The 14,124-nt window shown below is 35.1% G+C and overlaps 1 protein-coding gene across 1 annotated transcript in view; it reads left to right on the top strand.

The window, feature by feature from the left end:
- Positions 1 to 14,124, top strand: part of STAG1 (stromal antigen 1) — a 528,154-nt gene that overhangs the window by 502,270 nt on the left and 11,760 nt on the right. The window contains exons 25-28 of the mRNA XM_007937169.2: positions 4,987 to 5,088; positions 7,997 to 8,145; positions 9,069 to 9,197; positions 13,901 to 14,106. Coding sequence (XP_007935360.1) covers positions 4,987 to 5,088; positions 7,997 to 8,145; positions 9,069 to 9,197; positions 13,901 to 14,106 — 586 coding nt within the window. The remainder of the gene's footprint in view (positions 1 to 4,986; positions 5,089 to 7,996; positions 8,146 to 9,068; positions 9,198 to 13,900; positions 14,107 to 14,124) is intronic.

Here is a 14,124-nt window from a genome sequence, read left to right as displayed (position 1 = left end):
GACCTGTTCAGTTTCTTATTTTGTTACAGCTCTGTTTAAATTTTCCACATCAGTCTGTTCGTTTAGGCTAGTGGTGTGTTTCTAGAAATCTATCCATTTCTTCCACATTTTCAAATTTGTTGGAGTACAGTTCTTTATAGTATCCTGGTATTATCCTTTTTATTTCAGTTGATTCTGTTGTGATGTCACCCATTTTGTTTCTTATTCATGTTATTTGTATTCTCTCCCTCTTTTCCTTTGTTACATTTGCCTGCGGTTTATCAGTTTTATTGATCTTTTCAAAAAACAACTTCTGTGCTTGTTGATTTTTTCTATTGTCTTTCTGTTTTCTGTTTCATGGATTTCTGCTCAAATCTTTTATTTCCTTTCTTCTGGTGATTGTAGGCATTTCTTGCTGTTCTTTTTCTAATTGTTGGAGATGCTAGTTTAATGTGTTAATTTTGGTTCTTCTTTTTGGATGTGTGCATTTATTGCTATAAATTGGCCTCTGATCACTGCTTTTGCTGTGTCCCAAAGATTTTTGTCTGTTGTGTTTTCATTCTCGTTTGATTCAAGGAATTTTTGAATTTCAGTTTTGTTTTTATTTCTTCTCTTACCCAGTCTTTCTTAAGGAGGGTATTGTTCAGTTTCCATCTGTTTACTCTTTTTCCATTGATCTTCCTATTGTTGATTTCTAATTTGATAGCATTGTGATCTGAGAAGATGCTTTGCAGTATTCCCATGTTTTTAAGTTTATTAAGACTTGCTTTATGGCCTAACATGTGTTCTGTCCTGGAAAATGTTCCATGTGCACTGGAAAAGAATGTATATTGTGCTATTGTTGGGTGAAGTGCTCAGTAGATGTCTATAAGGTCAAGGTGATAGATTATATTGTTTGGCTCTTCTGTGTCTTTATTGAGTTTCTTTCCAGTTGTTCTATCTTTCATTAAAAGTGGTATAATTAAAGTCTCCCACTATGACTGAAGAGTCATCTATTTGCCTTTTCAACTCTTTTAAAGTCTGATTTACGTATTTTGGGGCTCTTTCATTATGTCCATCGATATTTATTGTGGTTATATCTTCATGTTCAATTGATCCTTTAATCATTATAATGTCCTTCCTTGTCTCATATGGTGTTTTTTGTTTTAAGGTCAGTTTTATCAGAAATTAATATTGCCACTTCTGCTCTCTTACAGTTGCCATTTGCTTGATGTATCTCTTTCCATCCTTTTGATTTTTTTTGTCTATTTCTGTCTTTGTCTCTAAGGTGTGTCTCTTGTAGACAGCATATGTGGGTTATGCTTTCTTATTCAGTCAGCAACTCTCCATCTCTTGAGTGGTGCATTTAATCCATTAACATTCAGTGTAATTATCGACAAGTATGACTTGGTTGCTGTCATTCTGTTAAGTGCTTTTTCATGGTGTTCCTAGTTTCTTTGTTCTATATAATTCTCTGTGCTGAGCTCATTATGTTTATGAATCATGTTATCATTTCCTTTGTTGCTGATGTTTTAGTATTTGCTAAATATTTGTTCCTGTCCTCTTTTTTATTGTGATGGGAAGGTTTATAATTTTTCTTTGAGGTTACCATGTGATTTATCATTTTCTAAACTAAGGTCAAGTTGATGGATTATATTGTTTAGCTCTTCTGTGTCTTTGTTGAGTTTCTTTCCAGTTGTTCTATCTTTCATTAAAAGTGATATAATTAAAGTCTCCCACTATGACTGCAGAGTCATCTATTTGCCTGTTCAGTTTAGAACAGTCCATTTTGTCTTGCAACTGTCTTGACTTCCTCACCATTTAGAAGTTCTGTAACTACACTATATTTCCCCTCTTTTTGGTTTGTAGTTGTCCTCATTTGCCTATTGATGTCTCTGGTTCCCTCTTTACAATCTTGTAAGCTTATTTTGCTTTGGAGACTTCCAGGGCTATGTTAGTTTCTGGGTTGTCATCTTGTGTATTAGTGGTTGGTTGCTCTTTGCTATTATTGGTTCTCTGTTCAAGGACTCTGTTTAGTATCTCTTGTAAGTTTGGTGTAGTTTTAAGAAATTCCCTTAATTTCTGCTTATCTGGAAATGTCTTAATTTCACCATTATATTTGAGGGACAGTTTTGCTGGATATATAATTCTTGGTTAGAAATTTTTGTCTTTCAGGATTTTATATATATTGTCCCATTGCCTTCTTGCTTGCATGGTTTCTGCTGAGAAATCAGAGCTTATTCTTATTGGTTGTCCTTTGTAAGTAGCTTTTCGTTTTTCCCATGCTGCTTTCAGGATTCTTTCTTTGTCTTTGGTTTTGATGAGTTAGATGATGATATGTCTTGGTGATTTTGTTTTTAGGTCTATCCTGTTTGGGTTTGTTAGACTTACTGAATGGATATATTGTCATCTTTCATCATATCGGGGAAGTTCTCTTCCAACAAATCTTGGACAGTTTTCTCAGTGGTTTTATTTTTCTCTTCCTCTTCTGGAGTTCGGATTACACATAGGTTATTCCTTTTGATGGTATCCCACATGAACCTTAGGCTTTCTTCACTTTGTTTTGATCTTTTTTTTCTGATTGATCCCTTTCTAAAGAAGTATTCAGGTATTTGTCTTCAATCTCATTAATTCTGTCTTCCATTGATTCAGCTCTACTCCTTTGCCCTTTCAATGTGTTATCTATTTCTGACAATTTAGTATTAATCTTCTGGATTTCTATCTGTAGATTTTGTATCATTTCTAATTTTTCATTTATTTTGTCATTTTGTTCTTGTATTTTCTTCCAAAATTCTTCTAGGGTTTTGTCTGTGTTTTCTTTGATGTGTCTCTCAATCCTTAGGAGAAACCTAAAGATAATTCTTTCGAATTCTTTCTCAGGGAGTTCCAGTGCTGCTGCTTCCTCAAGGATATATTCTAGGTCTGTATCCTTTTCCCTTGTTGTTTCTATCACTTTATCTTGCTTCTTTGTATGGACTGTGATGGTCTGTTGTCTCTGAGACATTGTGACATTGTTGTATTTAGATCTCTGTTAACTGTTCGTGAAGAGCAGTTAAAAGTGGCTCAGGATCTTTTTGGTGGTCATTTATCGTTGGACAGTTGGTGGAGAAGGAAGTGGTGGTTCTCACTCAGTAAGTGAAGCTTCAGGAGGTGTGGGTATAGTTGTGTCGTATGGGGACTGTTGCTGTCTCCCTTTCAGTTAGACAAAAACAACAATCAAATAACCATCAAAAAAGTAAAAGCAAGTGGACAAAAAGCACACTGTGTAAACACATGGGAACAATAACCAAAAAATGAAAAAAAAAAAAAAAAGGCTGCAATATCTGGGGAGAGGGAAATAAGAGAAAAAAGGTAGAGTAGTAGAATAATGAAGAAAAATATGTGGAAAATGCAAAAAGAAAAACAAGGAATGGGATTAGCCACAAGAAAGAAAGAAAGAAAAAATGGGAACCAGGAACAGGGAAGAAAGGAAAAGCTGAAAACTAGAACTTGGGAAGGAAAGAATAATAATATAAAGGACAATAATAATAATTTAAACAGACTAAAATAAACTGGGGGGATGGGAATCTGGGCTGGGCAAGGCACCCAGGTTCCATCCAAGCACACAGACTGGGATGGAATTCCTGCTGGCCCAGAAGATGGATGGGAGTGAGGGATGACCACACCTCTCTTCACCAAGGGCATGTGGGGTATAAGAGTAACAAGGGGGAGTATCGCACCTTTCCAGTCATTGACATCTGGAATGTTCTTGTGGTTCCCGGCAAGTGAAACCTATTCTTAAGTCCCTGGAATCTGGGAAAATGCTCTCACTTTAAATATCCAAAATGGTCAAACTGCTTGTAAACATTCAAAATGGCTGCATCCTCCAAACAGGCAAAAGTCCACAGCTCAGCCCACCTTCCTCTTCACTGCTTCCCCTTTAATTCACCAGCCACCAGTGCAGTTTTCCATGCAGCCCTTGGCTAGCAGGGCTGATTTTTAGGTTAATTCTTAGGTCCTAGTACCACTTGGAAATATCCAAGCTATCTGTGCTGTCAGGATCGCTGCCAGACCGCAGCTCCATATGTTTCCTTTTTTTGGTGTTTTCACGCAAGTTCTTTTGCTAGATGGAATTTAGTCCACTTCTGTATCCTTCCCTTCAAAGCTCAGGGCTCCAGGATTATCTTCTGTATCTGTGTTAATTGGTTCTACTTCTCTTTGTTGAAGAGGATCTGTGCAGTCTGTCTGCGTATTCTGCCATCTTACCGGAACTCCTCCATACCCATCCTTTTGAAGATTATAAAAATCCAATTCCTAGTCTAGTCAGGTAAATATCAGCTGATGTCCAGGCTTTTCCCTTGCTCTACCTTGTGTATGCCAAACAGTATACTCAAGTTTTCATATGTATTTCAGACTTTGACTCAGAAATAACATCCACATCTAATGCTTTCAAATAAAGCCTTTCCTAATTTTTTACTCACAGGAAAAAACTTTAAATCCTGTGCTGAAAAAATGAGTTATACAGAAGTTAGTTAAAATGTTCTCAGTTACAATTAAAGATGTCAGTGTTTTTGTTTTTCATATTAGTAAAATATAGACATGTTGGGGGGAAAATCAGATAGTACACAGTAGTATTAAAGGAGTCGTTAAGTTTCAGGCTTGTTTCCCAGGGGTAAGCAGTTTTAACTGTTTTGGTTTTAGTTCTTCAGGTTCTTCACCACAGTTCTGTTTTGGTATTTATCCCTGTTAGATAATATCTGATGAATCCATGTCATGAAGGATGAAGATTTTCACTCACTTACATAAACTTGCCTACTTGGATCCCAGTTTTTTGGGGTTTTTTTTTTAGTTTTATTATTATTAGTCATTAAATAACCTTGAATATCCAATGTGCAGTCCTTTACCTTTAGACAATATCTTTAACTCCTATTATGTTTAAGACATTAAACACCTCTATAGTCAACTGTCCATTTCTTCCATCAAGCAACCCATCTTTATTTCATGAAATTTTGATCATTCTAAAGCTATATTTCTTTCTATTTCTCACAGTATTACAATGACTATGGTGATATTATTAAAGAAACATTGAGTAAAACCAGGCAGATTGATAAAATTCAGTGTGCCAAGACTCTCATTCTAAGCTTACAACAGGTAAGAGAAATTGTGAAGTGATAAAGAGAATAACATTATTGTGTACTGTTGAGTGCTTAGTATGTGCTAGATTATCTCATTCAAATTAGGTCATATCAATTTATTACTGTGGATAGTTTCTAACATGTCTTAAGATTATATCCTATGACAGTCTACTCTTGGACCACAAGAAATGCCAAACTAGAAACTTAAAAAGTAATAATTTTAAAGAAAAGTATAAAAATACATTTTAAAATATGTTTAAATGAGAAAGGCGCATGAAGCCCAAAACCAAACCAGTTGGAGTCAGATTGACTCAACACATGGCACCCCACATTGGTCACGGTGGATCTGTACTTCATAAGAGTTTTCTGTGGCTGACTTTTTAGAAATAGATCACCAGACCTCTTTTGAGGTGCCTCTGGGTGGACTTGAATTACCAGCCTTTCCATTAGCAGACAAGTCGTCAGCCATTGCACCACCCACGGATTCTTGTAGGGCCATCAGAGCTCTCAAAGTAATAAAATATGTTGCATTTATTCCATGAGATTTCTAATAAACACCTAGTAAATTAAAATATTTATAGGCATTTGGGAGCTTGTGCATATATATGTCTAAATATATCTGTATTTAATTTATTATAAAGGTCTCATTTTAAATCAGAGGAGAAAGGATTATGCTTATTCAAAATGGTAATGGGGCAACTGAATCAACTATGTATTTGGAAAAGCAGCTGTTTATAACCCTTCATGTAGCCAAAATTATTACTAGCTGGATTATACATAAACATTAAAAAGTAAAAGTTTGTAAGAAAATTTAAGAGAATATTTTTACATCTTAGAGTAGAAAAGTCCATCTCAAGCAAAGAAGTAAAAACATTGATGATATATATAAACTTAAAAAGGTTTGGACATCAGCCAACACTTTGAAGAATGTTAAAAGACAGATGGCAGGTTGGGAAAAAAATATTTTCCATCATACATAACAAATCCTACAAATCAATGAATGAAATGCAAATCAAAACAAGACATTTATCACTGTTGAGCTGATGGACTTGAATTAAAAATGTTTGATAATAGCAATGATTGATAAGGATATGGAAGAAATAGGTCTTTTATGGAAAAAAAAATTGTTCTTGCCTTCTTGCAAGACAGTTTGGTAGTATATTTTTAAATTTAAGATACATACTATCTTTAAGCAGTAATTTTACTTCTGGTATCTGTCCTTCATAGATACATGCAGGTGTGCACAAAGAGATCTGTGTAAAAGATATTTTCTTGCAGCACTTTTTATTATAGTGAGAATAATCTAAAAATCCATCACCAAAAGAAAGGTTAAATAAACTATGATAACTTGATAGTTCAAAGATTTCTAAGATAAAATATTAAAATTAGCAAATTTCAGGACAGAATATGCAGTATGGTATTATTTATGTGAAAATTAAAATTCTGTATGTATATGTAGTATGTAAATGTCTATTTAGACATAGACTAACTATGTCTACATTAGTCCTTGGATGGTTAAAGAATTTATATACTCAGCAGCTAACAAAAAGTTTGGAGGCCTGAATCCATCCAGAGGCTCCTCAGAAGAAAGGTCTAGTTAGTGATCTGCTTCCAAAAAGTCAGCCATTGGAAACCCTGTGGAGCACAGCTCTACTCTGACACATGTGGGGTCACCATGAGTCAGAATCAATCCAACAGAAACTAGCTTTAACCTCGTCTAGGACACTGTCAGTGTTCAATATAGGTTGCCTCTGGAGAGAAGAATCATGTTCAATGACTAATTGAAAGGAGTACTTTTACTTTGATATTCATTTTAAATGTAAATTTTAAAAATTAAAGTTTAAGTCTATTATATACAACTCTCTGTGAGTACATTTTAAAATTTAACAGTATTGTGACCAGTTACCTGTGACTAAATATGAAAATCTCTAGAACAGCTGCAGCTTCCAGTAAGGACACGCTAGGTAGTTCTTGTCAATCCATTGTTGAAAGAAACTGAAAAGGTAGACAAAGGAACCCTGGCTGTACAATGCTTAAGCACTCAGCTACTAACCAAAGATTAGTGGTTTAAACCCACCCAGTCACTGTGCAGGAGAAAGACTTAGTCTAGATCTACTTGTGTAAAGAATACAGCCAAGAAGTCCCTGTGGTGGGTGGGGGGGGTAGTTCTACCCTGTCATATGAAGTCAATATGGAGTCACTTTGAGTCAGAATCAATACAGTGTCAACCAACAACAAAAAAGTAGACAAGGGCTATTTCAGTGGAATGACAGGATTAGAGTAAATTGAGAGATTGGGAGGTGAGGAAATAAAACAAATGTGAAAAATACTTTTCACAACTTTTGCTATTAAAGTGTCAGAGAAATGGGTTGATAGCTGGCAGGGTCAGGAACTTTGGGGTATTTTTAAAACATGTTTGTCCAGCAGAGATGTAATTTATAAGACCCCCTCCATCCAGCTTAAGAACTTTTAGAATATTTTATTATTGTGTGGGAAAAATCATAACCCATTATCTTCAAATGGTCTTCTTTTTCGTAGTGTTCTTGTCTACATAGAATAAGTAAAGAAACAAAAGTTCTAAACCATATATTTCATATAATGACATTCTTGTTGCAATAATAACAAATATATTTGTCTGTAAATATATAGTATATTTCCTTCTTCCAACTCAAATGGTATATTTTTATTATTATTAAAAAATAAGTCCATGTCCACTTTTAATCAGATAACTAGCATGAAAATGAATTAAAGGAACTGGTAAATCACTTGAAGTAGGGGACACAGGGTGGCTATGGTTCAGCATAAGGAGGAAAACATTTTACCATATGCCTCTTACATAATCACCTATTTCTAAAATAAATAAAATTGAAAATGAATATTTCTTTATTACAATTTTTTTTTTTAATCTTTTCTCTTTCTTCTAGTTGTTTAATGAACTTGTTCAAGAGCAAGGTCCCAACCTAGATAGGACATCTGCCCACGTGAGTGGCATTAAAGAATTGGCACGTCGCTTTGCCCTTACATTTGGACTAGACCAGATTAAGACACGTGAAGCAGTTGCCACACTTCACAAGTGAGTGAGCTAAGCAAATACTTTGTTGTACAGAATCTGTTTTACCTGAATTAACTGTTATTTGCCTCATTTTCAAAGTGAAAAATTGTAGAATTTTAGAGTTTTAAGAACTTTGAGGGAGCTCTGGTAGTGTAATGCCTAAGGCATTTGACTGCTAACCAGAAGGCTGGCAGTTCAAATCCACCTGCTACTCCTCGGAAGGAAGGTTGGGCAATCTACTTCTGTAGTGATACTACCTTGGAAACCCAAGAAGGAGTCATTACTAGTCAGGTCCGACTTGACAGCACATAACAACAACAACAAGAACTTTGAGATTATCTATAGGAATTATTAATGAAAAGGCATTTTAATTTGAAACAATTTTAAAAAACATTCTTTCATCATATAAAGTACAGAAACTAAAGTTTAACAAAATATTCTTAGCTGGTCTATCAGTGAGAAAATGGGGAGGGAAGCAAGGGTTAAAAAAGACTGTGTAACACTGATTTGGTCAGCCTCTTAACTATGGAAACTGAGTAACAGTTGAATTACAAAAAGATCACACAGTGCTTGGTACCATGAAGCAAAATTTCTAGCCATCTAATTATCTTTCCTGGGCATTATGTAAAAGATACACATAGAAATTTAGCTTTGTTGTTATTTTGCTCTTTTGTTTGTTTTTCACAATTTATCGTGTTCTATTATAAATAATTAAATATTATATAAAACTATATAAATTAACAATTTTTCCTTTTGAATTTATCAGATTGCACTACCATCCTATCTGTTTTTGTAATTCTAACCCCTTGAGAGAACTACAGTAACTATCTGGAAAAATAAGATGAGATATATATAATATATATACATGTGTGTGTGTGTGTGTGTGTGTGTGTGTGTGTATATATATATATATATATAATTTTTTTTTTTTTTTTTAACTTTAGGGATGGCATAGAATTTGCCTTTAAATACCAAAATCAGAAAGGACAAGAATATCCACCTCCTAATCTGGCTTTCCTTGAAGTACTAAGTGAATTTTCTTCTAAACTTCTCCGTCAGGACAAAAAGACTGTGTAAGTTGTACACTGTACAAATCATTTTATCATGCATGACATTGTTGTACATTTTATATTTTATTTGACTTGTTTCAAAAAGAAGATTGATCTTTTTCTTACTCTTTTTTCATCATAAGTTAACGGTTTAAAGAAATACGTACATATGTAATTTTTTTAAAAAATTTGATGGACTGTTTTGAAAACTTTTTAAAAGAATGATAGTGTAATGGATCCCAAATTTTATAAATAGATAGGAAAGAAAGTCAATTATGATAATACATTGAATAATCAGAAATATGTAGGGGCAGTTAAAGTTTATATGAATGAGTAATTGTTCTAAGGAAAGATGTTGACTTCACGTTGATCACAGAAATTTTACTAAGCCCCTAATCTGGCCAAGTACTATTCTGTGGCCTGTGTTCTAATATGGCCAGGCAATGAATAATCTAAAGTCCCTGCCTTCAGAAAGCTTACGTTTTAATGCAGGAAAAGAAACCATAAATGTGCAAACAAAGTTTCAGACACTGAAATAGGGTAATGCAGTAGAGAATGGCATTGAATTTTGGTGGAGGTGGGTTAGTTTGAATGTTTTAAAATTTTTTCTGTTGTAGTTGGAGTGCTTTACTTTGATCCTTTTAAACTTCAAGTTTGTTATGTGGACTAACATATATTCTGCCCTGGAGACTGTTCCATGTACACCTCAGGAGAATGTCTGTTCTGCTGTTGTTTTGGGGTGGAGTATTCTATAGATGTCTGTTAAATCTAGTTGGTTTATAGTGGTTATAATGTAGTTCAAGACTTCTCTTGAACTACAATAGTCCAGTTAGCTGTTTTGTATCTATTATTGAATAGTCCAGTTAGCTGTTTTGTATCTATTATTGAAAGTGAAGTATTGAAGTGTGCAGCTAGTATTGTTGAATTGACCAATTTTTATTTCATGTTATTTTGAAGCTCTTTGTTAGGTACATATGTTTTTAATTATCTTATCTTCCTGGTGGATAGATCCTTTTATCATTATTATAAAGTGTCCTCTGTAAATTTTATCTTAATCTATTTTGTCTGATACTAGTATAGTCATTGCAGCTCATTTGATTACTGGTTCCATGGTGTACATTTTTCTATCCTTTCATTTTCTACTTTTGTGTCTTTGATTCTAAAGTAGGTTTCTTGTAGACAACATATAGTTGGAGCTTAAAAAAATCCAGTCTGATCATCTCTGCTTTTAATTGGCCTGTTTAATCTGTTTACATTTAATGTTGTTATTGTTATGGTTAGCTTTACATCTGCCATTTTGCTTTTCTTTCCCCCATCTCACGGTTTGTTGTCCCTCTTTTTCCTTTACTGCCTTCTTTTGTATCAAATGGATATTTCTACTGTAACATTTTAATTCTATTTTTTAGTTATTTTCTTAGTGTTTCCTCTGGGGGTTACAGTATGTATCTTAATTTATCAAAATCTACTTCAAATTTATTCTAATTTAATACCCGTGAAATACAGAAACTTTTCTTCTGTATAACTCTTCTTCCTACTCCCTTTTGTGTTATCGTTACACATATTTCTTTTAAAGAAACTGAGAAAAGAAAGTTGAGCTAGTATAAAGATTTTGTTATATTAACTTTCTTATTTATCATTTCTGATTCTCTTAATTTTTCTTTAGATAGAAATTACCATCAGGTTTCATTTACTTACTTGAATGCAACTTTGTTCCCATCCACCTTTGTATTTATTGTCAAATATATTACAGTCCTGTGTTATTGTCCAACATTGTTTTATACAGTTGCTTTTTAAATAATTTGAGAGGATAATACACAGTTATGCTACTTACATAATTACACCTAGTAGAACTCTTTCTTTTTTCTTGTAGATTCTAATACTCTGGTGTCACTCACTTTCAGCTAGAAGAATTTCCTTTAATAGCTCTTACAAAGCAGGTCTTTAAAAAAAAAAAAAAAAACTCACTGCCATCGAGTTGGATCTGACTTATAGTGATCCCTCCTTGGATTTCCAAGGAGGTATCATTACAGAAGTAAATTGCCCAGCCTTCCTTCTGAGGAGTGGCTGATGTGTTTGAACTGCCAGCTCTCTGGTTAGCAGTCAAATGCCTTAGGCACTACGTTACCAGAGCTCCTATAAAGCAGGTCTGCTAGCAACAAGTTCTCACACATTTTGTTCATCTAAGAATTACTTTATTTAATGTTCAGTTTTGAAAGATAGTTTTGCTGGATATAAGATTCATGTTTAACAGTTTTTACTTTCACCTCTTTGACTCTGTTGTCCCATTGCCTTCTGGCCATCATTATCTGATGGGAAGTTGGCTTCTAATCTTACTGGAGTTCCTTTGCATACAATTACTTATTTTTTGCTTATTTGATTTCAAGATTTTCTCTTTATTATTGCCTTTTAACATTTTATGGATCTATTTGCACTTATCCTAGTTTGTTGAGTGTTGTAGATATAGAGATTGTTTTAATCAAACTTGCTAAGTTTTTAGCCATTACATATCTTTAAATATTTTTCTGCCCATTCTCTCCTCTCTTGGTACTCCCGTTACACATATCTTGGTGTACTTAATAGTGTCCTAAGTTTCCCTGAGGCTGTTCATTTTTCTTCATTCTTTTTTCCACTATTCAGAATTTATAATCTCTATTGATCTATTTTCAAGTTCACTAACTCTCTTTTCTACAGGCTCAGATGGACTGTTGTGCTCCTCTAGTGAATTTTTAAATTTTGGTTATTGTACTTTTCAAGTGCATGTTTTTCAAAAAATATATAATTTCTCTTTATTATTTGATGAGAGAAACAGTGGCATAATGCCTTTCTTTACTTCTGTGGCTTTTTATGGTTGTTTTCTTTTTAGTTCTTTATAAATGTTTTGCCTGCTATTTCAACATCCCCTCAAAGGCAGTTTTTATTGCCTGCTCTCCCCGCCCCCCCACTGTTATACTTCCCTGTTTCTTTGCATGGCTTATAATTTTTTGCTGAAACTTGGGGCGTTTTACATAATACATTGCAAATATCATATATTGTAAAATAATAATTTAGCTACTTTGGGTACTGATCCCTGCCCCACTGGAGTTAATGATGTTGTTTTCTTGGTCATTTTATTTGTTAGATGATCTCGATAAATGAAACCTATTTTTCCCTACAGTGCACAGCATCTGATATCTCTGCTCATACCATTTTTCCTTGTTTTAAACGTTTGGCCTATCCAGGGGTTGCCCATGGGCTAGCATAAGCCATTTATTGGTCAAGTGCTGTGCTTCAGCTCTTAGCCAGTTAGATTTTTACCAACTTTATTGTTTGTGTGTGGCTAGAAGGCAACTCGGGATTGCTCCTGAGAGGACACAGCTTTGGGCATACAGTCTTCCAGACTGCCAAGGACAGGTGATTTTTTGTTGTTTGAAAGCTTGGCTTCCCTAAGAGTTGCCTGTGGGTTAGAGTAGCTTATTGTTCGGCCACTGTTTGATCAGAGGTTGTGCTAAACCCCCTGTGCCAGTGAGATTTCTTCACTTTCTTGTGGCTTCAAGAATGCTTCCAAATCTGCCCTATCCCCTTCTCGGTTTCCCCTGAATGAGTATTGCTCAGCATGTGTGCACAGCCTTTCCAGTTCCCAGGATTGACTATGATCCCAGTTGGACTTTCTTGGCTATCTCTTTCACTGGTTCCAGTAAACTTCTGGCTGTTTCACTCACTGTTACCAGTATCATCATGGAGCTACCATTACCCTCTTAATTCCTCCCACCAAGATCTCCATTGTTTTCAACAATGCCTTTAGACCAGGAATTCTGCACAGCTATTCCAAATAGTTAGCTCCTTCAGGCAGAGCTGTAGAGCACCTCATCCTTGGCCTGCCTCAGTTCCAGAACTCAACTTATATGCCACTAAACAGGCTGGGACAAGGACAGCATCCTGCTCCCCCAGAGTAACAACACCTCTATTCTATAAAAGGGACTGGGAGATGGTAGCCCCTAGTTCTCAGCTTCCAATGCCTGGAGTAGAGTTTTCACATTAGAAGTGGGGAAAGGGTAAGGAATGAGAAATGCCAATCTAGGACCAGGATGGCCCTAGACTGGGAGCTAGAGGGAAACAGAGCCCCCATCTTCTTAAGTACATTCCATCAGAGTAAAGCATCTGGAGTAGAGTTTCAGTAACACATGACTGGGGTGGGGGAGGGCACGAGAAAGGAACAGGTCATGTCTCACGTGCTGCAGACTCACTCCTCTTACCAGGATTTACTAGATTTTCCTGAATGAATATTTATACATTTGCTACATGTCCTTTGGACATTTTCCAGAGTAAATGATTGCCTTTCATTATTTTCACCAGTTAAAAGATCGTCTTGTTAGGGACAAGATATACCAAGCACCTCACTCTACCATTTCAGAAGTTTCACCCTGATTTGAATACTCTGAAAGTAAATTTAGTAGCCTTTTTGAGCCAAATTTCTTATTTTTTGATCATTGGTATTTAAAAGAAAAGGAAGAAACATAGAAACCTCTTAGTATTAGATTCTCTTGTTTATAATTATTCCAAGACTCTGTGAAGCAAAACCTTAAATTATGTCCTGTCCCTCTTCCCAGAGATAAGCACTGTTAACAACTTAATGTGTATTCTCAGGGATTCTTCAGAACCTACACAGAGAGAAACACAGGTTATAAAAAATAAATGAGGTACATGAACTGCTTCCATGAAAATCACTGCTGCTTCTACAATATTTCTAGGCATTCATACCTAGAGAAATTCCTCACTGAGCAGATGATGGAAAGGAGGGAAGATGTATGGCTTCCACTCATCTCCTATAGAAATTCGTTAGTCACTGGAGGTGAAGATGATCGAATGTCTGTAAACAGTGGAAGTAGCAGCAGCAAAACGTCGTCAGTAAGGAATAAGAAAGGACGACCCCCACTTCACAAAAAACGAGTGGAAGGTAAGTCTGTCTTGACAC

Source organism: Orycteropus afer, unplaced genomic scaffold (assembly GCF_000298275.1).
Source record: "Orycteropus afer afer isolate SDZICR_OR568_19922 unplaced genomic scaffold, OryAfe1.0 scaffold00003, whole genome shotgun sequence".
NCBI lineage: Eukaryota > Metazoa > Chordata > Mammalia > Tubulidentata > Orycteropodidae > Orycteropus > Orycteropus afer.
This window is presented reverse-complemented; position numbering and strand designations above follow the sequence as displayed.